The 25,483-nt window shown below is 39.6% G+C and overlaps 4 protein-coding genes across 4 annotated transcripts; 2 read left to right on the forward strand and 2 right to left on the reverse strand.

Annotated features, from left to right (window-relative positions):
- Nucleotides 1-1,231: 1,231 nt before the first annotated feature.
- LOC113563247 lies at nucleotides 1,232-3,007 on the forward strand. The gene has a single exon (XM_026974633.1). The coding sequence runs from the start codon at nucleotides 1,742-1,744 to the stop codon at nucleotides 2,867-2,869; it is 1,128 nt and encodes a 375-aa protein (XP_026830434.1). The 5' UTR covers nucleotides 1,232-1,741; the 3' UTR covers nucleotides 2,870-3,007.
- LOC113563250 lies at nucleotides 2,977-4,611 on the forward strand. Its single transcript, XM_026974636.1, has one exon. It carries the CDS (start codon nucleotides 3,016-3,018, stop codon nucleotides 4,054-4,056), a length of 1,041 nt encoding a protein of 346 aa, XP_026830437.1. The 5' UTR covers nucleotides 2,977-3,015; the 3' UTR covers nucleotides 4,057-4,611.
- Nucleotides 4,612-9,105: 4,494 nt separating this feature from the next.
- On the reverse strand, nucleotides 9,106-12,105 carry LOC113563249. Its single transcript, XM_026974635.1, has one exon. It carries the CDS (start codon nucleotides 12,088-12,090, stop codon nucleotides 11,050-11,052), a length of 1,041 nt encoding a protein of 346 aa, XP_026830436.1. The 5' UTR covers nucleotides 12,091-12,105; the 3' UTR covers nucleotides 9,106-11,049.
- On the reverse strand, nucleotides 12,098-13,874 carry LOC113563248. The gene has a single exon (XM_026974634.1). It carries the CDS (start codon nucleotides 13,362-13,364, stop codon nucleotides 12,237-12,239), a length of 1,128 nt encoding a protein of 375 aa, XP_026830435.1. The 5' UTR covers nucleotides 13,365-13,874; the 3' UTR covers nucleotides 12,098-12,236.
- Nucleotides 13,875-25,483: the final 11,609 nt, after the last annotated feature.

Below are 25,483 nucleotides of genomic sequence, written 5' to 3' on the forward strand. Positions count from 1 at the left end.
ATAATACCTTTTCATGCCAGTGATTCATTTAAATTATAATGTCCCGCTCGTAATCTATTAACTAGCGTTACAAGTCGTGGACAATGTAGACCATGGAATCACGGTTTTTTCTTTTCTTTCGTATAATATTGTGTAAAAACCATTCTTCCTTTATATCTTCCTTCCATTTCAAATTTGTCAACTGACTTTTTATACACCTCCTCCTTATACAAAGCTATCCAATCGTAATATGGCACCTTTATTCTGTTATCCAGGTCTTCCTCAGTCACCGACTTAGCTAATCTATCTGCCATTTCATTTCCTTGCATTCCCTTATGGCCGGGTATCCATCCTATAACCACCTTATAACTCTCTTTCCCTTTTCGTTCTTGTAATTTATAAAGATCATAAATTCTTTGTCGAATCCTAATAACAAATACGTTCTCATAAACATTTATCTTATTTTTCCTCAACCCCTCACATACGCTTTTAGAATCTGTCAAGATTAATACATCCTTATTCCAATCATTTTGTGATATTAAACCTATTGCCTGTTCTACAGCTATTCCCTCTGCCGTAAAAATAGAACAGTTACAATTAATGCTCATTTGATATAAAGTTAAGTGATTTTTGCAGTATGTTACAACAAATACGTGAACCAATGGCTTCTTACGCTGTAGTGCACTTCATAAAGGATGATGATTATTCAGAAATACGCAATGATTTAGTGACGCATTTCAAAATGTTGTCCTTGCACATCGATGCAAGCTAGACATCGACGTAGTACAGAATTTGTTACGGTACGACATTCCTGAAAATTTTGTTGCATCTCAGTAACTGAATTGGTAATTCGTTGCTTTAAATCTATCTGGTACTCTCCTGTTAGGAAATCTACGTTGATACTCTCGTACGGCAGCTCGTGCATTTCCGTTACAGAATCCGTACACGAAATGAATATCGGTGTATTCCTCATTTGAAAACACTTTTGGCATTCTGATAGTAATTGCTAGTTGACACGACGATTGAAATCTAACAGCTACTGTTGTGAAAGTAACGATCATACTGAATCGTTTCAACATAGTGAACATGAATACATGTGAATACACGTAACATAAACATCTTCGACCTTCCAAATTCTACACTATGTTCCGTTGTTACTTATCTCATATTTCTTTTCAATATTGGTTTATAACTTTGTAATAAAGCATTTCTAAGCAAACTCGATATAAGAATTTTTTCTTATTTCCACTAGTAGAATATGCTCCCGCAGTTTGTCGGTTAAAACCCGGGACACCCTGTATATAAATAACAATTTTATTCCCCATCGCCTCTTCCATTCCTTTGCATGATTTCAAGAACTTAATCTTGCGCTATGCTATACTCTTGATCATGATTTCATACGTACAAAGTTAAACTATTATATTCAACAATAGTTAGTTCGATAACAAAACTGTAATTTCAAAACTTTTTCTCTCATTTTTCACATAATCTCCACCCACGTCACCTCTAGCCAATCGTTTTATGCGATGTCTCCCCTCCACCATCTAAAAATTCTAAATTTTGAAACTAATCTCTTTGCCACACCCCCACCCACGCCTCCAACCAATCGCTTTACGCGATGTCTCCATCCATAAAATTCTAAATTTGTGGTAAACTCCTCCTCCCAAGATATTTCCCTAATATAAAAGAGTAAGGAGTTCGAGTAAAGTTCTTTGTATGAAAAAATCTGCGTGAAAAGTGGTGTCTAAAATAGCGTCTCAAAATGGAACTCTATCAAATCGAAGAAGATGTTGCAGCAGAGTCATCGCAAGTGACAACATTGGGCGAATATTTCGCATGGGCGCAGCGATGTGACGAGTGCATCGAAAAATTAGAGGAACAATGCCGTGCTAAGCGTCCACGACTATCTCTAGGACGAAATCACTCGTTAGTGGCTCGAATCACGCAGCTCGAGGGATTGAAGAAAGAATTGGAAACACGTTTTATACATGTCGGCGGCGATGACCACGCCGAACAGCCTTCCAACACAAAACTCTCTTGGCGAGAAATTGATACCGCGTTCAAAAACCGAATTCTCACCGGTGCGGTGATCAACGTGGATTACATCGACCCGCGACGATTCTTGGAGGACGCTCGTGATGTAGTGCTAGAGCATGTGCGCAACGCTATTGATAGACACAGCAACGTAAAAGTGAACACCATGTTCAATGGGGAGTTCGTGGCGGGTGAGAAGACCGCTAATAAAAGTATAAACACGAGAAATCGTGAACTCTTTAAGACATCGGATTTGCAAGAGTGGTTCACGCAATACGTGATCGAACCCACCCTAGCGTCTCTCGAGGAGTTCCAGGAGCGCGATAGCGGGTGGGCATTGTCGCGTATATTGAACTTGACCATCAACGTGAACAGACACAATTCGATGCACGCTGGATGTCGCATTAAATTACCGGAGGAGATAAAGACGAAGAAAGCAGTGGTGAACGTGCAATCGAAGGACAATGCGTGCTTCGCGTGGTCGGTGATTGCCACTCTGTATCCAGCGGAAAGACACACGGAACGTCAATCTTCCTATCCGCATTATACAACGGTGCTGAATCTCAAGGGCATAGAGTTTCCAGTGTCGTTGAAGCAAATAAAAAAATTTGAGCTTCTGAACGACATCTCGATAAATGTATATGCCATCCAGGAGAAGAAGAAGAAGGAAGAGGAAAAACTCATGATCGTGCCGATACGACTCGCTGATGAGAAGAAGTGCAAGCATGTGAACCTGCTGTACATGCAGGATCCGCTTGACAACGTGGGACATTTCGCGTACATCAAGAATCTGTCTCGGCTGGTGAGCTCACAACTTAGCAGCAATAAACGAAAAAAATATATTTGTGATCGGTAAGTAGTGTTATTATACCTTTATATAATCAGCAAATACTTATGCATTGCTAGAATAAATTAAGTAACAAATCCATCCATTCTTGCAGATGTCTACATTATTTCCATACCAACGAGAAATTGGAGGCCCACACCGCGGATTGCCAACGAATGAATGACTGTGCCATCGTTCTGCCAAATGAAGAGGACAAGTGGTTAAGTTTCACCAACTACAACAGGAAGGAGAGAATACCGTTCGTCGTGTACGCCGATCTGGAATGTATCCTGCAGAAGACGGAGGAGGACAACCCGAAGCTGTACCATCGTCACCAGGTATTCAGCATCGGGTATTACGTGCGATGTAATTATGATGCGTCATTATCCGGATACCGATCCTGTCGCGATACCGACTGCATAGCGTGGTTCGTCGAGCAATTAAAAGATTTAGCGCATCGCGTGAAAGCAATTTTGTCTAGAAATGTCCCCATGAAAAATCTAACGCGAGACGAGTGTGAAAAGTATAATAGTGCAACGCATTGCCATATCTGCGAGAAACCGTTCGCGTCAGACGACACGCGAGTATGCGATCATTGTCATCTCACCGGTCGGTACAGAGGTCCGGCACATTCTAATCGTAACTTAAATTACAAAGATTCCTATACCATTCCGATAGTGTTTCATAATTTATCCGGCTACGACTCACATTTTATCATTAAAGAAATAGCTACCGCGTTCGAGGGCGCTATCGATGTATTACCGATAAACAAAGAAAAATATATTTCCTTTACAAAACATGTTAATGAGTCAGATGACAAAAAATGGCGTAACCACGTGCAATTTCGGTTCATCGATTCATATAAATTCCTGAGCAGTAGCCTGGATAAGTTATCGTCATATTTAAATAAGGATAAACTCAGAATTGTACGATCCGAATTTGCGCACCTCTCTACCAACGACTTTGATTTACTTACGCGAAAGGGTGTGTTCCCGTACGAGTACGTGGATTGCACCGAAAAGTTGGAGGATACTCGTCTACCACCGCGCGAATCGTTTTATAGTTCACTAACCGGTAATACGGTATCCGAGAGCGAACGCGCACGCTGTCAACGTGTGGCAACGGTTCACCATTCGAACGCTCAGCGAGTACAGCGATTTATACTTAAAACCGGATGTCTTGTTGTTGGCCGACGTATTCGAGAATTTTCGCGATAGTTGCATCAACAGTTACGGTCTTGATCCTGCGTATTATTACACTTTGCCCGGTTTTACGTGGGACGCGATGCTCAAACATACGCGTATAAATTTTGTACTCCTTACCGATATTGATATGGTCATGTTCGTAGAACGTGGTATACGCGGCGGCCTGAGCCAATGTTCACACAGGTACGCGCAAGCTAACAATAAGTACATGCAGTCGTACGACCCATCGAAACCTTCATCTTATTTAATGTACTTTGATGTTATAAGGCACAAATTGGTTTATAATCGTTGTTCTTTATTATGAAGAATACAGTGTCGAGGATTGGAGTCAGAACGGTCACTCGCTTTATTATCACTTTCCGGGCTTCTCGTTACGGTTGCTCTTCGCCGATGTTACCAAATTACTAAACGTCGAATGTCTGTATGTCTCCGCAAGCAAGCGAATTTATACTTTCCTCTGTGGCCTTGTTAGATGTCAACAGAAGACGGCAAACAGGTGATCGATAGACACAAACGTGATAAATAGAATTTCAAATTCGAGCAACGCAACGTCGAATGCCTACAGTTCGGCCAGCCCTGACATAATGACCGTCCTCGGTCAAGAGGTCGTAACAAATATAAATTGTATAATATTAAAATAATGATCGCACATTACATCTCGCCGAAATATCGATTCGAGAACTAATTTTAATAACGGATCCAAGGCTTCATCTGATCAGGACCGACAATTCCTGTAAATGGTACGCGTGTTAACTGAAACCCTTCTACATCTTTAATAACATATCGGTCATTGTCTAAAACCTTCTCTACGACATAAGGTCCCTTGAATTTCGGTAACAATTTCTTATTTACACCTGGTGTCACATCTCGATTCGAAATCATTACATAATCTCCTTTCTGATATCTGGTCGCCGGCTTACGCTTCCGGTTATAGTTTTCTTCATTTGCCCGCTGGCACTTCGCAATATTTTCGGAGGCCTTACCACGTATCGCAAGCAGATCTCTTTCATCTTCTCCGTCCGATTCCAACACAAGACGCAAACTATCACTAATTTCGCCCAATTGATTAATCCCGAACAGTAGGCGACTCGGCGTTTCTCTCGCCGAACGACACACAGAATTATTTAACGCAAATTCTACCGCGCCTAAAACCTTTTCCCAACGGTTTGGTTGTTCTGACAATTTCGCTAACATTGGTGTGATAACTCGGTTAAAGCGTTCCACTTGTCCATTTGCGCGAGGTGTCGCCGTCGCTATCAATACATGTTCGACGGTTTGCTCAGTCAAAAATCCCTTGAAGGCTTCAGAAGTAAAACCAGTTCCTCGGTCACTTATAATACGACGGGGTTTACTGTAATTTTTAAAATATTCTTTTAGATGTTTGATTGCTTCCGCAGAAGCCGTGGATTTGCACGGGTATACTTTAATAAACTTCGTGAACCCGTCAACGATAGATAAAATATATTTCATTCCTTTACTCGGCTCAAGCGGACCGTAATGGTCAATGTGTAAAGTTCGAAATGGAAGATTATCTTTTTCAATACTATGTAAAAACCCCTGGGATCTTCCACTGAGCGGCGAAAATTCAATACATTTTAAGCAATTATCGATATATGTTTTAATCTTTTCTCGCATCTGTGGGAACCAATATACCTCTCGAATATTGTCAACTACCTTGTCTACGCCTAAGTGGCCCAAATTGTCGTGACTATTTCGGATTACATTATTCTCCATGCTCTCAGGAACATAGAACAAAACTTTATTATCATTAAACTTTCTATAAACTAATCCGTCACGTAGTTCAAAGTACTTTTGTTCGCTTTTTTCTAGTTTCTCACGCAATTCTTTAATTTTCTCATCTTGCGTCTGCTTGAGAGCTAATACAGTTTCGAAGGTATTCGGTTCTAACACGAGTATATTATCGCATCGACTCAATGCATCGACATGCGGCATCCTGGATCCCGATCGGTGTTCAATCCTATAATCGTAACCTTGGAGAAATAAAGCCCAACGCGAAATACGTGAATTGATACTCTGTTTAGCTAACGCAAGACGGAAACTATTGCAATCTGTAATTATCTTGAAATGCATGCCGTATAAATAAACATGAAAACGTTTGACCGCGTAGACGACAGCCAAACACTCTAATTCGAAGCTCGAATATTTGGACTCCGCCAAGGTAGTTCGCTTACTGAAATAAAAGACCGGTCGGAAGAATCCATCCGGCTGCTTCTGTATCAATATTGCGCCGAAACCGCTTGCACTTGCGTCGCAATGCAATTCTGTTTTTAGATCCGGTGAATAAATCGCCAAAACCGGTTTACTCGCTAATTTATTTTTTAACTCAACGAACGCATCATTTTCTTTTTGATCGAAACGGAATGTGGCATTCTTCTTCAGCAAATCGTAAAATGGTTTTGCCACGACGGAAAACCTCGGAATAAAACGCCTGAAGTAACTCGCAAGGCCTATGAAACGTTGTACTTCCCTTATGCTACGCGGGATCGGATACTCCAGAACAGATCTAACGCCCTCCTGGCTAGGTCGAACTCCAGATTCGTCAATCAAATAACCGAGATAAGTAATCTCACGATAAAGAAACGAACATTTATCTAAACGGAAACGTAACCCACTTTTCCTTGCCAAGCGGAAAACTTCCTTCAAAATAGAGAGATGTTCGCTGATTGTTTCCGTAGCTATCAAAATGTCATCTAAATATATTAAAATCCGATTTCCATTAAGCAGTATACGGAATATTGACCCGACGAATCGTTGAAAGACCCGCGGAGCGTTAGTAAGCCCAAAAGGCATTCTTAAAAATTCGAATTGTCCTAAAGGTGTAACAAATGACGTACATTTTATCGAAGATTCGGAAACTTTAACATGGTGAAACGCGTTTTTTAAGTCAAGTTTTGTAAAATATTTTTTTCCACGTAACTGATCAATGCAATCGTCAATGTTCGGTGTCGGAGAATTCTCCTTCACGGTAATTTTGTTCAATTCTCTATAGTCAACGCATAAACGTATCTCACCGTTCTTCTTCCGAACCAATACAATAGGATTAGCATAAGGAGAAGTACTCGGTCTAATCACCCCTCTCGCACATAAGTCATCTAAAATTTCGCGTAATTTTTCTTTCTCGCTAAAAGCCAAACGACGAGGTCGAAAAGTAATCGGTTGGTCGTCCGTGAGTTTAATTGCCAATTCTACATTACTGATTGGAGGCTCAGAGTCTAGAACGTCCTTTTCCCAGAACATTTTCTCCAATGCCGAAGATGTCTCGAAATTTATTTCCGGATTGATATCTAATTTTTCTGTTACACTTTCGGGTGTATCAACATAATCGATTTGCATAATGTGACCGACATGAGTATCCGGCTCACTTTCGATCGCGTTTGAATTTACTTTCTCGATCTTGAACTCACGGCCCAAAGTGACTTTAATTAGAGGCGACAACAAATAATCACGGCCAAGTAGCGCGACGTGAGACATCGTTTCGTCCGGAACAACAAGAAACCGAATATTCATCAAAACATTATCGACATCCACGACCTTCTCGAAAATGCCCAGAATCTCCAACGGCGATTGATTCACTCCAAGGTATGTCTGATTTTGCGGTAATTCTGTATTGTACGAACTGACAGGCAATAAACCGACTTTTATCAAACTAACTGGCGATCCCGAATCAATTATCGCGCTAATAACAAAATTAATATTACTGTCATTGTTCGGAATTGTAAAAGAAATTGGAATCAGAAACGGAACCTCAGGACGCGTTGGCTGAATGAGATGGGTCGAAGTCTCCGTTGATCTCGATGTCCCCTGCGTTGGAATAGTGCTCGTCGTCGGACGACTCTGCGTACAGTTCCTTGAATGATGCTCCAGGCTGCCACAGCGATAGCAGGAACCCCATTCACGCTGCGGCTTCGTGCAGTCCCTTTTAGCATGGCCAACCTCGTTGCAGTTAAAACAACGAGCCTCCTTTGGACGAGTCGCATCCGCTCCCGCCGTCGGCTTCACAGATGACGGCTTCTTAACAGTTCGATGATCTCGATCACTCCTTGGTTGCTCATAAAGTGTGATCTTTTTAAATGCGTCTAAGAGATCCTCCACCCTTTCATAGCGATTCATCCTTGCTTGATCTCGCAATCGGGTGTCCGGGATACCATCGATCATCAGATCAATCAGCTCCTCTGGGTCGACAGTGATTCTATTGGCCAGAGTCGTCTTCTCGAAAACGTAGTCGCAAAAAGATTCGTCCTTACGCCACAAGCGATTCTCAAATTCCTTCCGCAGTGCTAATTTGTTTGGACGATGGTCAAACATGCCACTCATTGCATTCACGAGCTCCTCAGCTGACATCTCTAAATGACCAGGCCTCGAGTGGAACCACCTCAATGCTTTACCTCGTAATCGTAAACTTATCAAAATTTTAACAGCATTACTGTCCAAATGGTACGTATCTTGTAAGAGTTCCAATTGTTGTCTCCAATTTCGGAAATCATTCTTCTCTCCCGAAAATTCAGCCAAAAGATCAGCAATCGTCTTAATGCCGATCGTCGACTGCATCGTAAGTGCGTTCGAACCAGACGAAGTTTGCAAGTCTCGCTCACGCTGCATAAGTTGGATTTCACGGCGCAAAAGGTCTCTCTCCCGTCGAAGGAATTCCATTTCATCTTGCATAAGATCGGAATGGTCTCTCAACTGTCCGTTTGTTCTTCCGCTCTCCTGCCGATCCTCACCCGTCACCGACGGGACTCGAACGGTTTCCTCGATCTCTTCGTTTTCCCCAGATATATCGAAGTCTGGATCGACTTCTAACAGTCGCGCGAGAAGTTCATTTTTATTTCCGGAAACGGGCAAGTCGCGGGTGCGTAGCTCTTCCTTCAGTTCGGAGATCGTCAAACTACACAAAGCTCTCTTCTGACCGCCAGGCATTTTGTCAGCAAAATTTCACACAAACACAAAATTATTCCGAAATCTAAATACGGCGATTAACGAGCAAAACTGTACACCGTAACGAGGCGTATATCCCACTTCTGATTTACTATAAGGCACAAATTGGTTTATAATCGTTGTTCTTTATTATGAAGAATACAGTGTCGAGGATTGGAGTCAGAACGGTCACTCGCTTTATTATCACTTTCCGGGCTTCTCGTTACGGTTGCTCTTCGCCGATGTTACCAAATTACTAAACGTCGAATGTCTGTATGTCTCCGCAAGCAAGCGAATTTATACTTTCCTCTGTGGCCTTGTTAGATGTCAACAGAAGACGGCAAACAGGTGATCGATAGACACAAACGTGATAAATAGAATTTCAAATTCGAGCAACGCAACGTCGAATGCCTACAATGTTAATAATTTATACGGATGGGCAATGTGTCAGCCACTGCCCTATGCGAACTTTCGATGGGTCGATGACACTTCCAATTTCAACGTGATCGCTGTCACTCCCGATTTGCCAAAAGGATACGTACTCGAAGTCGATCTCGAGTATCCGCGACATCTCCATGACGCGCACGCTGACCTACCGTTCTGTCCGACGCGCGATAAGCCGCCAGGCAAACGGCAGGATAAGTTGCTCGCAACTTTATGCGATAAGAAGCGATACGTCATTCATTACCGCAATCTACAACAGTGTACGCGTCACGGTCTTCGCGTCACAAAAATTCATCGCGTCTTAGAATTTGCACAATCTCCATGGCTCCGCGAGTACATCGAACTGAACACGCGATTTAGGGCAGCAGCTAAAAATGATTTCGAGAAAAATTTATATAAACTGATGAATAACGCGGTATTCGGAAAAACCATGGAGAACGTGCGCAATCACGTGGATGTAAAACTGTTAGCGAAATGGAACGGAAGGTACGGCGCGGAGGCAATGATCGCGAAACCGAATTTCCATAGCCGCAGCGTCTTTTCGGAAAACCTGGTCGCGATCGAAATGCGTAAGCTCGAGGTGAAGTTCAACAAACCGATCTACGTGGGTATGTGCATCCTCGATATATCCAAGGTCTGTTTGTACGAGTTTCATTGTTGATTCTGTTTGACACATGACTTATAAGCGTACTGTAAACGGTAGGGAATCTTTTATCCATCTTATCTATTTTTTCATTTAATTCAGCGACTCTTCTGTCTATTTTCCGGTCAAGACTGTCTCGGTAGAAATCTAACATGGCGATTTTTTTCTGCATATCGATGATTTCCTTCTCGAGCTCTTCATGTTTAACTCCTAAAGTATCGATGCTCTTCTCCATATTAGATTTCGTAGCAATGTTATCACTCGTCTGCAATAACGTTTCAGACTCGTTGATCGTCATCTTCGCGTTACAAGTAACACCGCTCGATTGACTCACGTGCTCAATGGTACGTTCAATTTATAATGATATCAGCTTCGCGAAGTTCGTTCCACGTTCTTAAAACTTGCGTTCTCGTTTGTTCCATGTTCTTGACTCGTTCGTTAGCCGTTGTTGAGCCGTTTATACACGTTCGATATACGTTCAAACACGTTCGTTAGCCGTTGTTGAGCCGTTTATACACGTTTGATACACGTTCGATGTGAGTGACGTCGACGGATTGAGTCATCCTGACGATACACGAGTCAATTTATTATGAGACCAGCTTCTCGAAGTTCCTCGATGATCGACAGCATCTCGTTGTCGTGAGAGTTGTTTCCGGCTTGACGCGAAGCGTTGAGCAATCGTAGACGCTCTACCAGCTCGTTGGGATCGTCCCAGTGCACGTAATCGATCGCATTGTCGTTCAGTGTCATAGCGCGGGGTAATCTTCTTCCGGATTTCGTCTTAGGATCAGTTGGTAGTAACGGTGTGATTATGTATTTGTACTTGTGTCCCCTGTTACTCTTTACCTGACCTCGCGCGCTGTGATTGCGTACACGGTTGACGATTTGGAAAAGTACAGGAGCATGTTGTTGGTGACGAACGCGTATAGACGTGTGGCAAAGTGTAATAATACGCAGGATCAAGACCGTAACTGTTGATGCAACTATCGCGAAAATTCTCGAATACGTCGGCCAACAACAAGACATCCGGTTTTAAGTATAAATCGCTGTACTCGCTGAGCGTTCGAATGGTGAACCGTTGCCACACGTTGACAGCGTGCGCGTTCGCTCTCGGATACCGTATTACCGGTTAGTGAACTATAAAACGATTCGCGCGGTGGTAGACGAGTATCCTCCAACTTTTCGGTGCAATCCACGTACTCGTACGGGAACACACCCTTTCGCGTAAGTAAATCAAAGTCGTTGGTAGAGAGGTGCGCAAATTCGGATCGTACAATTCTGAGTTTATCCTTATTTAAATATGACGATAACTTATCCAGGCTACTGCTCAGGAATTTATATGAATCGATGAACCGAAATTGCACGTGGTTACGCCATTTTTTGTCATCTGACTCATTAACATGTTTTGTAAAGGAAATATATTTTTCTTTGTTTATCGGTAATACATCGATAGCGCCCTCGAACGCGGTAGCTATTTCTTTAATGATAAAATGTGAGTCGTAGCCGGATAAATTATGAAACACTATCGGAATGGTATAGGAATCTTTGTAATTTAAGTTACGATTAGAATGTGCCGGACCTCTGTACCGACCGGTGAGATGACAATGATCGCATACTCGCGTGTCGTCTGACGCGAACGGTTTCTCGCAGATATGGCAATGCGTTGCACTATTATACTTTTCACACTCGTCTCGCGTTAGATTTTTCATGGGGACATTTCTAGACAAAATTGCTTTCACGCGATGCGCTAAATCTTTTAATTGCTCGACGAACCACGCTATGCAGTCGGTATCGCGACAGGATCGGTATCCGGATAATGACGCATCATAATTACATCGCACGTAATACCCGATGCTGAATACCTGGTGACGATGGTACAGCTTCGGGTTGTCCTCCTCCGTCTTCTGCAGGATACATTCCAGATCGGCGTACACGACGAACGGTATTCTCTCCTTCCTGTTGTAGTTGGTGAAACTTAACCACTTGTCCTCTTCATTTGGCAGAACGATGGCACAGTCATTCATTCGTTGGCAATCCGCGGTGTGGGCCTCCAATTTCTCGTTGGTATGGAAATAATGTAGACATCTGCAAGAATGGATGGATTTGTTACTTAATTTATTCTAGCAATGCATAAGTATTTGCTGATTATATAAAGGTATAATAACACTACTTACCGATCACAAATATATTTTTTTCGTTTATTGCTGCTAAGTTGTGAGCTCACCAGCCGAGACAGATTCTTGATGTACGCGAAATGTCCCACGTTGTCAAGCGGATCCTGCATGTACAGCAGGTTCACATGCTTGCACTTCTTCTCATCAGCGAGTCGTATCGGCACGATCATGAGTTTTTCCTCTTCCTTCTTCTTCTTCTCCTGGATGGCATATACATTTATCGAGATGTCGTTCAGAAGCTCAAATTTTTTTATTTGCTTCAACGACACTGGAAACTCTATGCCCTTGAGATTCAGCACCGTTGTATAATGCGGATAGGAAGATTGACGTTCCGTGTGTCTTTCCGCTGGATACAGAGTGGCAATCACCGACCACGCGAAGCACGCATTGTCCTTCGATTGCACGTTCACCACTGCTTTCTTCGTCTTTATCTCCTCCGGTAATTTAATGCGACATCCAGCGTGCATCGAATTGTGTCTGTTCACGTTGATGGTCAAGTTCAATATACGCGACAATGCCCACCCGCTATCGCGCTCCTGGAACTCCTCGAGAGACGCTAGGGTGGGTTCGATCACGTATTGCGTGAACCACTCTTGCAAATCCGATGTCTTAAAGAGTTCACGATTTCTCGTGTTTATACTTTTATTAGCGGTCTTCTCACCCGCCACGAACTCCCCATTGAACATGGTGTTCACTTTTACGTTGCTGTGTCTATCAATAGCGTTGCGCACATGCTCTAGCACTACATCACGAGCGTCCTCCAAGAATCGTCGCGGGTCGATGTAATCCACGTTGATCACCGCACCGGTGAGAATTCGGTTTTTGAACGCGGTATCAATTTCTCGCCAAGAGAGTTTTGTGTTGGAAGGCTGTTCGGCGTGGTCATCGCCGCCGACATGTATAAAACGTGTTTCCAATTCTTTCTTCAATCCCTCGAGCTGCGTGATTCGAGCCACTAACGAGTGATTTCGTCCTAGAGATAGTCGTGGACGCTTAGCACGGCATTGTTCCTCTAATTTTTCGATGCACTCGTCACATCGCTGCGCCCATGCGAAATATTCGCCCAATGTTGTCACTTGCGATGACTCTGCTGCAACATCTTCTTCGATTTGATAGAGTTCCATTTTGAGACGCTATTTTAGACACCACTTTTCACGCAGATTTTTTCATACAAAGAACTTTACTCGAACTCCTTACTCTTTTATATTAGGGAAATATCTTGGGAGGAGGAGTTTACCACAAATTTAGAATTTTATGGATGGAGACATCGCGTAAAGCGATTGGTTGGAGGCGTGGGTGGGGGTGTGGCAAAGAGATTAGTTTCAAAATTTAGAATTTTTAGATGGTGGAGGGGAGACATCGCATAAAACGATTGGCTAGAGGTGACGTGGGTGGAGATTATGTGAAAAATGAGAGAAAAAGTTTTGAAATTACAGTTTTGTTATCGAACTAACTATTGTTGAATATAATAGTTTAACTTTGTACGTATGAAATCATGATCAAGAGTATAGCATAGCGCAAGATTAAGTTCTTGAAATCATGCAAAGGAATGGAAGAGGCGATGGGGAATAAAATTGTTATTTATATACAGGGTGTCCCGGGTTTTAACCGACAAACTGCGGGAGCATATTCTACTAGTGGAAATAAGAAAAAATTCTTATATCGAGTTTGCTTAGAAATGCTTTATTACAAAGTTATAAACCAATATTGAAAAGAAATATGAGATAAGTAACAACGGAACATAGTGTAGAATTTGGAAGGTCGAAGATGTTTATGTTACGTGTATTCACATGTATTCATGTTCACTATGTTGAAACGATTCAGTATGATCGTTACTTTCACAACAGTAGCTGTTAGATTTCAATCGTCGTGTCAACTAGCAATTACTATCAGAATGCCAAAAGTGTTTTCAAATGAGGAATACACCGATATTCATTTCGTGTACGGATTCTGTAACGGAAATGCACGAGCTGCCGTACGAGAGTATCAACGTAGATTTCCTAACAGGAGAGTACCAGATAGATTTAAAGCAACGAATTACCAATTCAGTTACTGAGATGCAACAAAATTTTCAGGAATGTCGTACCGTAACAAATTCTGTACTACGTCGATGTCTAGCTTGCATCGATGTGCAAGGACAACATTTTGAAATGCGTCACTAAATCATTGCGTATTTCTGAATAATCATCATCCTTTATGAAGTGCACTACAGCGTAAGAAGCCATTGGTTCACGTATTTGTTGTAACATACTGCAAAAATCACTTAACTTTATATCAAATGAGCATTAATTGTAACTGTTCTATTTTTACGGCAGAGGGAATAGCTGTAGAACAGGCAATAGGTTTAATATCACAAAATGATTGGAATAAGGATGTATTAATCTTGACAGATTCTAAAAGCGTATGTGAGGGGTTGAGGAAAAATAAGATAAATGTTTATGAGAACGTATTTGTTATTAGGATTCGACAAAGAATTTATGATCTTTATAAATTACAAGAACGAAAAGGGAAAGAGAGTTATAAGGTGGTTATAGGATGGATACCCGGCCATAAGGGAATGCAAGGAAATGAAATGGCAGATAGATTAGCTAAGTCGGTGACTGAGGAAGACCTGGATAACAGAATAAAGGTGCCATATTACGATTGGATAGCTTTGTATAAGGAGGAGGTGTATAAAAAGTCAGTTGACAAATTTGAAATGGAAGGAAGATATAAAGGAAGAATGGTTTTTACACAATATTATACGAAAGAAAAGAAAAAACCGTGATTCCATGGTCTACATTGTCCACGACTTGTAACGCTAGTTAATAGATTACGAGCGGGACATTATAATTTAAATGAATCACTGGCATGAAAAGGTATTATTGATAATCCGAGATGTGATTGCGGAGCAGAAGAACAAACAATTGAACATATAGCTTTTAGATGCATTTAAAACGATAGTTCACGAGCGATGTTTTTACAGATTATTGGAAACAGCAAATACTCGATACCCATATGACATAGGGAGATGGCTAAAAGATATAGATATAGTACCATTGACGGTGTTATGGTCCTTTTTGAAAGATATAAGTAAGATTGCATGATGACGATTGCACCATGATTTATTATTGTTTTAGACGGGAGTTTGATATACGGATAATAGTACAGAGTGCCACAAAAGCCGGAACACATAGTGGCTGTTGGCACATTAAATATACCATAAAGAAAAAAAAACTTAACTTTATACTTATACTTACTTATACTTTACTTATCACTTTACTTTATACTTTATGTGTATTACTTCTTCTTTATTACTTTTCTTCTTATAAATATATCTAGCTAACAGGTATGTATAATAGGTAAGAGTATTAAATCTCCACATTTGGATTCAATAACAAGATGCTTCTCACAAATTTGATTTATATTAACTGAAGAGATATGACGCATATCAGTTTTAGATACTAATATAATGGATAAATTGGTTGAAATACAAGGCGTAATAAAAAAGGGTTTCTTTTTCGTAACTGATTTGCCAGAGAAAGAAATGTGATTTTTATATGAGATTTCTTCCACAAACATTATTGACCCATCAGATAGAATACAACAGTTGTCAAATTCTTTGCAAGATAAGCTAAATCCTGGAAATTTTACTTTCTCGATTATGTCATTTTGTGTACCATTGAAAGTAATAATAGGATACGTTTTTAATTCATTTTTATTCACATTATGCGCTGCTTCACGTAATCTATTGGTTACTTGTTCCAAATAGTTTCTTCCTGTATGTACTTTCTTCTTTAACTTATATAAAAAATTTTCAAATTTAAATGCACTGAACGAATCCAATGGACCAAGCAAAGCCACATCGTTTGGAAGATGTATAAGATTATGTACGTTGTACGCAATATGTTGTGAACCATATAATTCAGCAAAGTGTTTTATAAAATAAGTTAATAATTGCTGTGCATATTGTCGCATAGTAATACACATACGTGTGTGACAAAGTATTCTTATGGAAATGCTTAAGCACAGAAAATGCTCATACATACGTTTCGATAAAACATCTTTCAATAACACTGGTCCAGTATAAAGTAAAAACAAACGGAACTCGGTAGCTTTCCATCTGTCGACTTCGAATAAGCTTCGAGGATATCTTGCAAATTCTTTAGTTATAAATTTTCTCATATTTATGTACGCATCTGACACACTTGGCAGTAAATGTGACTTTATTCGAATATTTGTTTTACCTCGCACCCAGAACTGCAATAATCTTTTCATAACTCCTAGGCATACTCAATGCATGTAATCTAAAGGCAATTGCGATACCATTCCAATGTTTGCATTTTCAAGTATAGTTGTTATACGATAATGTTCAGGTTGCGTTTTGTTTTTGAATGAAGCGTCTGTTCGAAGAGGACATTTTAAGTCTGGGAAAGTCATCCTATTTTCAACGAAGTCACCTTCGCATGTACATTTTGCACATCCAAAGTATCCTGTGTGATTTTTTATGCCAGCGATAAAAGCCTTTGCTGGTGCATCACACACGAAGGCATTTACTTTTACACAAATTAGTTTACCATTTATATATATTCCATTATTGTCTTGTATACGTAATATATCCGAAATCAATGGTTGTAGGAAAATATTAACATCTTCTGGTTTTATTTTACCACAGTAAATTCCAACCGGAAATGGTTCTGTATATGAAGTATTGTTCACTAAAGCAGCTAATATAGGCCAAAATTGTTCTGAAGAACTTTTGGATATGGGCAATCCATTTATATTAAAATTCAAACGTACTTCCTGACGAAGAGAAACATAATGTTTGTATATAGAAATTTTGATGCCTTCTTCTAAATCAAAATGTATATATTTCTGCTGCTGAGAGAAATATACGATATCCGATTGTACACATCGTGAAGTTCTCATTAAGGATCTGACATCTTTCGGTAACAGTTCGTGACATTTATGTTTTCTTAATATTTCGAGAAGATCATTGACGGCTGTATGAGTAATATTATGCTTTAAAACCCAAGAACGTATATCATGACTCATATTATATATCGTAGACTCTTCCACTCCTATGGCTGAATTTTCAGTCCTTTCAATGTGCATTTAACTGTTATTTATATTTTCCAAAACATAATTATCTTTGTATGCCATATTATTATCATTTGCCGATTTATGTTCAATATCATTATTATCTAATATAATTTCAGGATTCAATACAACCCCGGTACTAATACCGCTATTATAGTTTGATGAACCTAGATTTTCTTTGCTTAATGAAGCCTTATTTGTGAGCTTAACAACGAGTCTACGTTGTTGCCGCGCAGATAAATCACAAAAATCTTTCCTCGACATTTTTGCTTATCTACAGAATAAGTATTAGCAACAATATATTAAACAATAATTTGATCTGTACTTTACCTTTTATTTTCTTCTGTTAAACTTGTTTCCAACAGTCTCAAGAGATTGGATAGGTTACATTTCTTCGGACAGATTTTCGTGCGCATATGTTTTTATATGTAGCATATATACATATGTTACATTTCCGATACATTTCAGTTATGTAACAGGATGTATCAGATACATAAATGTTTGCTGGGATCTGAGATGTATGAAACAAAAACGTATTTACTTATCGTATATATAATTAAATTACTTAACAATGATACTTTCCTGATACACCCTAGTTATGTAACAGATTGTATCAGTTACATGTGCGTTTGCTGGGTTTCTACCATAGGAAAAATGGCTGTGTTGTAAGACTGACAAATCCCGTTGGCGCGTAGTTACTTGTGTTAGATGTGTGCAACTTACACTTGAAAATATAATCTAAAAAACCTCTAGATGAATGTCAGTTTTGATCGAATAAAATAAAGTCATCAATTTCATCATACTAATATAATAAAGGGTAGGTAAAGTTTGTTCCATTGTTCGGGGTAATCTCAGAAACTACTAAACCGACTTGAAAAATTCTTTCACTGGTGGATAGCTTAGATCTTCCTGAGTAACATAGACTATGTGCAATCGTCTTGCAACTTCTAAAAATGTGCACGTCGCAAAAAAATACGTTCTTTATGCTTTATATTTTCCAAATATACCGAGCGCGCGAAGCGCGCGAGGAACAAGCGCCAGCTAATTAATAATAATTTACTGGCGAAGTTAAGAATTCTATAACATCTCTATATTAATTAAAAAATTAAGGTTGGTTCAGGCATTAGAGTTACCGACAGATAAATTAAAGCAAACTGTGCGCCAACGGGATTTGTCAGACTTAAAACACAGTGATTCTAATTAGAATATGAAATGCAACAATATGAATAAATAATATTCGCTGCGAAAAATTTGATATCTTATAACATCGAGATCATTGCCAGGATTGATCGATTAAAATATTAGCAATTTATTGACTCCACTGGCGAAGTAATATTTCTATAGTTATTTTCTCCACACCTTCGATCGAAAATGAGGTGTTTATCTGCTTCGCTGCGAGGATTGTTTATCTGCTGAGGATTGTCACCACATGCCCCAGTGGTCGAGTTGATTAAGACACCCGCACGGATTGAGGGAGGTCCCAGGTTCGAACCCTGGCTGAGGTGATATTTTTCGCAGCGAATATTATTTATTCATATTGTTGCATTTCGTATTCTATTAGGTCTATCGTAAAGTCACTAGATATATAAAGTAACGCAATGGTCCGACATTTTGGCTCCAGTATGCGGGAATTACAAACTGTGAATTGTATATTAAAATTATGTAAACAAAAAGTATATTAAAAGTATAATATGGGAAAGTATATTAAACAGTTGTATATATTCATAAAATAAAATACATAAATAATTCATAAAATACATTAATAATTTATTTATAACGCTTACTATTGTTTACATAGGTTTTCATCGCGACGCTTCTACTACTATTGTTAATATCTAACAACGCAATATTATTGTTATTATTGTCTCTTTTTAATGAAAAATGGATTCTTGTTATGACAAACAGTTTTAGAAGCTTATACAGAATATTGACATGATGGTATGCTGACTGTAGGAGAGTTCTGTAAAAGTATATTAACAAACTGTGTAACTGTTAATGCATTCGATAATAAATGACTTTCATTTTTGCGAAATAACCGTTCACATTTATATATAATAGTATATATATCCATATTGGGAAATATTAATGTATTGTCTTTAAACTGTCTTAATCTAGAGAAATATTGTAAGTTATTATTATTAGGATCAATGTTGAAAGTAGTTATAAGTGGATTAAAACAAAGTTCACAATGTTTCATATTTTTCTTTACTTTATATAATAACGCCCCTGTTAAGTGGTATAGCGCAGTTTGTACATACAGTATCATTGAGATCTGTCTCAGTTCCTAATAATGATGCATGTATCTCTGCAGTCCATACATCTGCATCGATATTATCCAGACATTGTGCCTCTACAGTTTGTTTGCACTCATTTCTTATTTTATTGCAATATTCAATTAGATGCTCAGAATCACTAATAAAGTAATTGCCACGATCAATATTTGCTTCAAATTGAGATAAAGATATCAATCGTAATGCATGTTTTTAAACTCTCGTGCATCTGGTACAGCTTGTTTTCCGCGAATTAATGAAAATAGATTTTCTAACGCGTCCTGTGTGAAACGTCCTAATAATAAATACTTAAACCTATCTAAATATTCTACTTGTACATCCAGAGCAGTTTGCGTACACAAACTCTCTCTCTTAATGTTATTATTGCCTGTTGGCAAACGAAATAATCGCACTGCTTTCTCATTACGATTTGTACACCCTTTGACGCAACAACCTGGCATTATTTTTCGTTGTATTGCTCAATATCACTTTTCTTTGTTTACGCACAAATGTTCTGATTCTTCTACATGCAACAGGTTATGCGATTTGCACTTATTGTAAATAAGTGACATACACTGTGCACTATGTACACTTTTCGACACCATTTTGGCTCCATTCGCTAAAACGGCTAAATCGATTGCGCTACTTTATATATCTAGTGACTTTAGTCTATCGAAAAGTTCCGTCCATCTAGCGGCGAATAGCTGTAGCTAGAATAGTCGGCAACTCTAATGCCTGAACCAACCTTAATTTTTTAGTTCTGCCATCTGTCAAAAAAATTCAGTATATAAAAGTTAGCGTTTGCATCAATAACATTGTTTTTTACTGCATCGAAAATGTTGAAATTAGAGCCAAATAAGCGTCATTTGCGCGAAGTATTACTCTTCTGCTTCAATTGGAAGAAAACTGCAGCTGAAGCTCATCGAATGCTTGCTTTTGTAGAAGTTTATAGTGATAGTGTCATTTCCGATAAAACATGCAGAGAATGGTTTCAACGCTTTAAAACTGATGATTTTGATGTGGAGGACAAACAGCGTTCTGGACGGCCAAGAGTATTCGAAGACGAAGAATTTGAGGCATTAGTGGATGAAGACCCATGTCAAACGCAAACACAACTTGCAGAAACATTAAATGTTGCTCAGTCTGTTATTTCCGATCGTTTGAAAGCGTTGGGAAAGATCTACAAGGAAGGAAAATGGGTCCCGTATGAACTGAAGCCAAGAAACGTTGAAAGGCGAAAAAGCATCTGCGAAATATTGCTTTCTAGGCAAAAAAGAAAGGGGTTTTTGCATCGTATTGTCACTGGGGATGAAAACTGAATATATTTGGACAGCCCCAAACGGCGAAAAACCATTTGCGACCCCGGCCAACCCTCAGCATCGACGCCAAAGCGGAATATCCACGGAAAGAAGGCGATGCTCTGTATTTGGTGGGCTCAGAAGGGTGTGATGTACCATGAGCTGTTGAAATCTGGTCAAACAGTCACAGGGGATCTCTACCGAGAACAAATGATTCGTTTGAGCCGAACATTGCACGAAAGACGACCAGAATATGAAACCAGACAGCATAAAGTGATTTTGCTTCATGACAACGCTCGATCGCAAGTCACAAAACCTGAAGGAAACGTTAGAAGCACATCGCTGGGAAGTGCTACCCCATGCGGCTTATTCACCAGACTGTGCCCCTTCCGACTACCACTTGTTTCGGTCGGTGGCACACGCACTTGCTGAGCAGCGCTTCAACTCTTATGAAGACGTCGAAAAATGGGTCACTGAGTGGATAGCCTCCAAAGATGAGTCATTCTTTCGCCGCGGAATCCGCTTGCTGCCCGAAAGATGGGAAAAAGTCATCGCTAACGATGGACAATATTTTGCTTGATGTAGTTTTTCATTTTGTTTCTTAAATAAAGCCATACTTTTTGCAAAAAAGCGGACGAAACTTTCCGATAGACCTAATAATTAGAATTGCTGTGTTTTAAGTCTGACAAATCTCGTTGGCGCACAGTTTGCTTCAATTTGATATCTCATAACATCGAGATCATTGCCAGAATTGATTGATGAAAATATTAGCAATTTATTGACTCCACTGGCGAAGTAATATTTCTAAATTTAACCTAACCCAACCAAACTAAGCATTTTGAATGGCCTAATGCGCTATGTGCACAATTGCACTGTGGGCAAACGAGACGTTCCCAAATTAAGTTTTTCAAATTACTTAACTGTAAGTCTCATTATTTTAAAGAATTTTTTATTTGTGTGGTTATACTTTAAGAATAAAGTAGTAAATGCTCCCAAATAAGATTTTTTTTCCCTTTTTTGGTAGCATCCACTATCTCCGATTATTTTTGCGTTGTTTAAATTATAATGTGTTAAGTAAGCTAATATTTTCTTTTACTAAATGTTGGTAAAATATACAGAAAGTTTCATTTAAATTTCCCCCGGCTAATATTTCAAAACATATGTAAGATAAAAAAAAACATTTCGTACAAAAGTTGTTTCACCTCGGGGGGGACACAAGATAGCTATATCAATTTGTTCGCAGATGGCGCTACTTTCGAGATTTCATTATGGCGGCCATTGTTTAAATGGAAGTCGATTTTTTTCTCAAAATAGAAGTTGTAGCTGACAATGAGACGAATACAACGGTTTTTTTTGTAATTGGATCATTTTTCACTGAGTTACAGTATTTCAAAGTTTATAATGTGAGCAAAAAGCTTCCACGCCCATAAGTGTGCGTACTTTGTGACTCCAAACCTCTACCTCTTTGTGTGTGTGTGTGTGTGTGTATGTGTGTGCGTGCGTGCGTGTGTGTGCGTGTGTGTGCAAGCGAAAACTCGTGTTTGCGCCGCGCCGCCGCCGAAAGACCATCCCCACTCTATCCCTACCTGCTACCGCGTGCCTCAAATGCTTTCTGGCGTCACTGATAGAGCGCTGATAATTCGTTGTCGCGGCCGAGTTTCCCCACTCTCACACAAAGCTGCGTAAAACCTAGTCGTTCCATAATATCCATCAATTAGTTGTACCAGCTCTATGCGTTCTGGGTGATAGTACGTACTTAGATTAATCTTCCATAATCCGATGAATTGAATAAACATTCCAGAATCTATCTTCAATCGATTTGATAAGCATTGGGATGTTAGGTATCCTTGCTGTTAAAGAGCTACACAGTATTTGCAAAATAACAACAGATTTATTATATTCGCTTCAATTACAAAGACTAACTCGAGATTTAATTTGAACGATCCGTTCAACGTAACGGTCGGAAACGAAGTGATACGCAGAGGTACATACAATAGAGTCGCTCGCTATCACCTCTATCAGTGCTAGTAATGAAAACAAAAGAAACTATATTACTCGAGCGGAACTAACACAAATAAAGATTCCTAGACGTCCTGCGTGAAAACATGCGCAGACGCCCGTAATGATAAACTATAATTAATATATGAGAAATATCATAAGTGACTTAACTCTATATTATCCAACACTTGCTTTTTAGATCAGTGTTTCTAAAAACGTCTTACAGGAGAGTTTTCTGTGTCTAGAACTAAAGTTTTGTTTGATCTGCAAACAACGGAAAATTCGGTCGCACCAACTGAATTGTTTTTTCCGTGCGTGTTTGAATATATGTATTTCGTATAATTTATCATTGTTTTATCAATCAGTTAAATCAGTATTATTAAGATGGCAGATTACCCGCCATCGGAAATCGTAGACATAATTATGATTTATGACGTTGCTGGTAACAACGCTAGAGAAGCAGCTCGTCAATATCGAGACAAGTATCCGGATAGGCGACATTCCGATCATAAAACGATTTTGAGTCTATTACGTAGAGCTAGAACTAGACACATGACACGAAAGCGTTCAAAAACACTATTAGATAACGATGATGTTATTAATGTTACAGTGTTAGGAATGATAATTATGAATCCTCATATCAAGCAACGTCAAATTAGTCGTGAATTAAATGTGTCTCCTGCCACAGTTAACAGAATTTTACGCGCTAATCATTATCACCCTTATCATATTTCAATTCACCAGCAACTTTAGGATGGAGATAAGGTTTCTCGTGTGACATTTTGCAGATGGGCTCTATACTCCGTCCAGCGAGAGAACGTTATCGGAGTAGACGAAAACGCGTCCGTTCCGCGCAGATCTCCGCCCTAGAGACCCCCCACTACGCCGCGATACAAGCGCGTTACTGCTATTATACATACCACCACTACGCCACGCTATCCCCACTTCGCCCGCCTATGTGCAGACGGATAACGTTCTCTCGCTGGACGGAGTATAGATAAAATTAATCGTGATCCCACATTTTTTCATCGAGTTATGTTTAGTGATGAGGCCGCATTTGAAAACGATGGTGAAATAAATCGGCATAATTGCCATTATTATTCTCAAAACAATCCGCATTGGGTTCGTCATGTAGACAGGCAGCATCGATGGAAAGTGAACGTTTGGTCTGGCATTTTGGATAGCCACATTATAGGACCTTTCTTTTTTAATGGCAATGTTACGGGAGAACGTTATTTAAATATGTTGCAAAATGAATTACCACAGATGCTAGGGGTAGTAAATCCGAATGTGGTCCAACGTATGTGGCTACAACAGGATGGCGCTCCACCACATTTTGCACACATCGTGAAAAATTTTTTTGAACGTTACATATGATCAACGTTGGATTGAACGGGATGGTTATGTGGCCTGGCCACCCAAATCACCTGATTTAACATCACCAGATTTTTTATGGGGATATCTAAAGGGTGTTGTCGTGTATGAGACGGTACCTACTACGCCGAAAGATATGAAGGAGCGCATAAGACAAGCGTGCAGAAGTATTGTAAAGAAAAGTAAAATTTGACTCGAGTAGTACAAGTACAGACTTTTGTTGTGTTAGCGTGCGGGTTCTTCTTAACTTCGGTTTTCTCATGTATAAGTTGTTTTGTCTAAATTAAAGAAACGTGTTATACACATGAATGATTGATTGCTGTTTCCTTGGTTGACCAAATCTATCAGGTTATGGGCTCAACACGCTTATAGCTGCGTAAAGGAAATAAGACAGCTCGACAAACTAAAAGTGAGGTTAAGTTGACCAGATAAAGAAAAGAGTTGTGGTCGGTGATTTGCGAACGTTTTGATATCGGTACATACGTTGTTAACGAGACTATGGAATTCAAAACGCAAATCGACAAGCTGGAGGGTGCACAAAACTGGCTAGTATGGAAATTGCAGATCGAACTTGTACTCGAGCATCACGAGGTGTTTGAAGTAGTGACAGGCGAACTCAAGAAGCCGGTAATTGCGGATCCTCTGACGACAGAAACACAGGCCTTATATAACATTGCGTTAAAGGAGTTCAAGAAGAAAGATACTACGGCTCGTCTCATTATCATCAAAGGACTGAATGAGGCAAATTTACAACTAGTAAATACTTGTTCCAGTGCATCGGAAATCTGGGAAAAACTGCTTGCAATTTATGAACAAAGTTCAGGTCAACGACTGGATCGTCTTCTCAGTCAGTTTTTTAATTATAGTAAGAGTTCGGATGAAAATATAGCGACTCATGTAGCAAAGATACAGAGTGTGTTTCACGAACTGAATGATGAGATGCAGCGTCTTGAAAAGGTAAAACTTCCTGATGTAGTTCTTATGAGCAGAATAATGTCGATGCTTCCAGATGAATACTTTGAGTTTCAAAGTGTGTGGGAATCGATTCCACGTGAGGTGCGCACTGTCAATCTTCTTACGGAGCGACTTCGACTTATTGAAGGCAAGCTGCCGGTCAAGAATGAAGAGGAATCGTCAGCGTTCGTAGCCAAAACAAAGAAGCAGAGCAACTTTGGAAAGAAATCAGATAAAGGAGGTAACTCTGATAAAAAGGTTTTCAAATGT

This window comes from Ooceraea biroi, chromosome 13 (genome assembly GCF_003672135.1).
Source record: "Ooceraea biroi isolate clonal line C1 chromosome 13, Obir_v5.4, whole genome shotgun sequence".
NCBI classification, from domain to species: domain Eukaryota; kingdom Metazoa; phylum Arthropoda; class Insecta; order Hymenoptera; family Formicidae; genus Ooceraea; species Ooceraea biroi.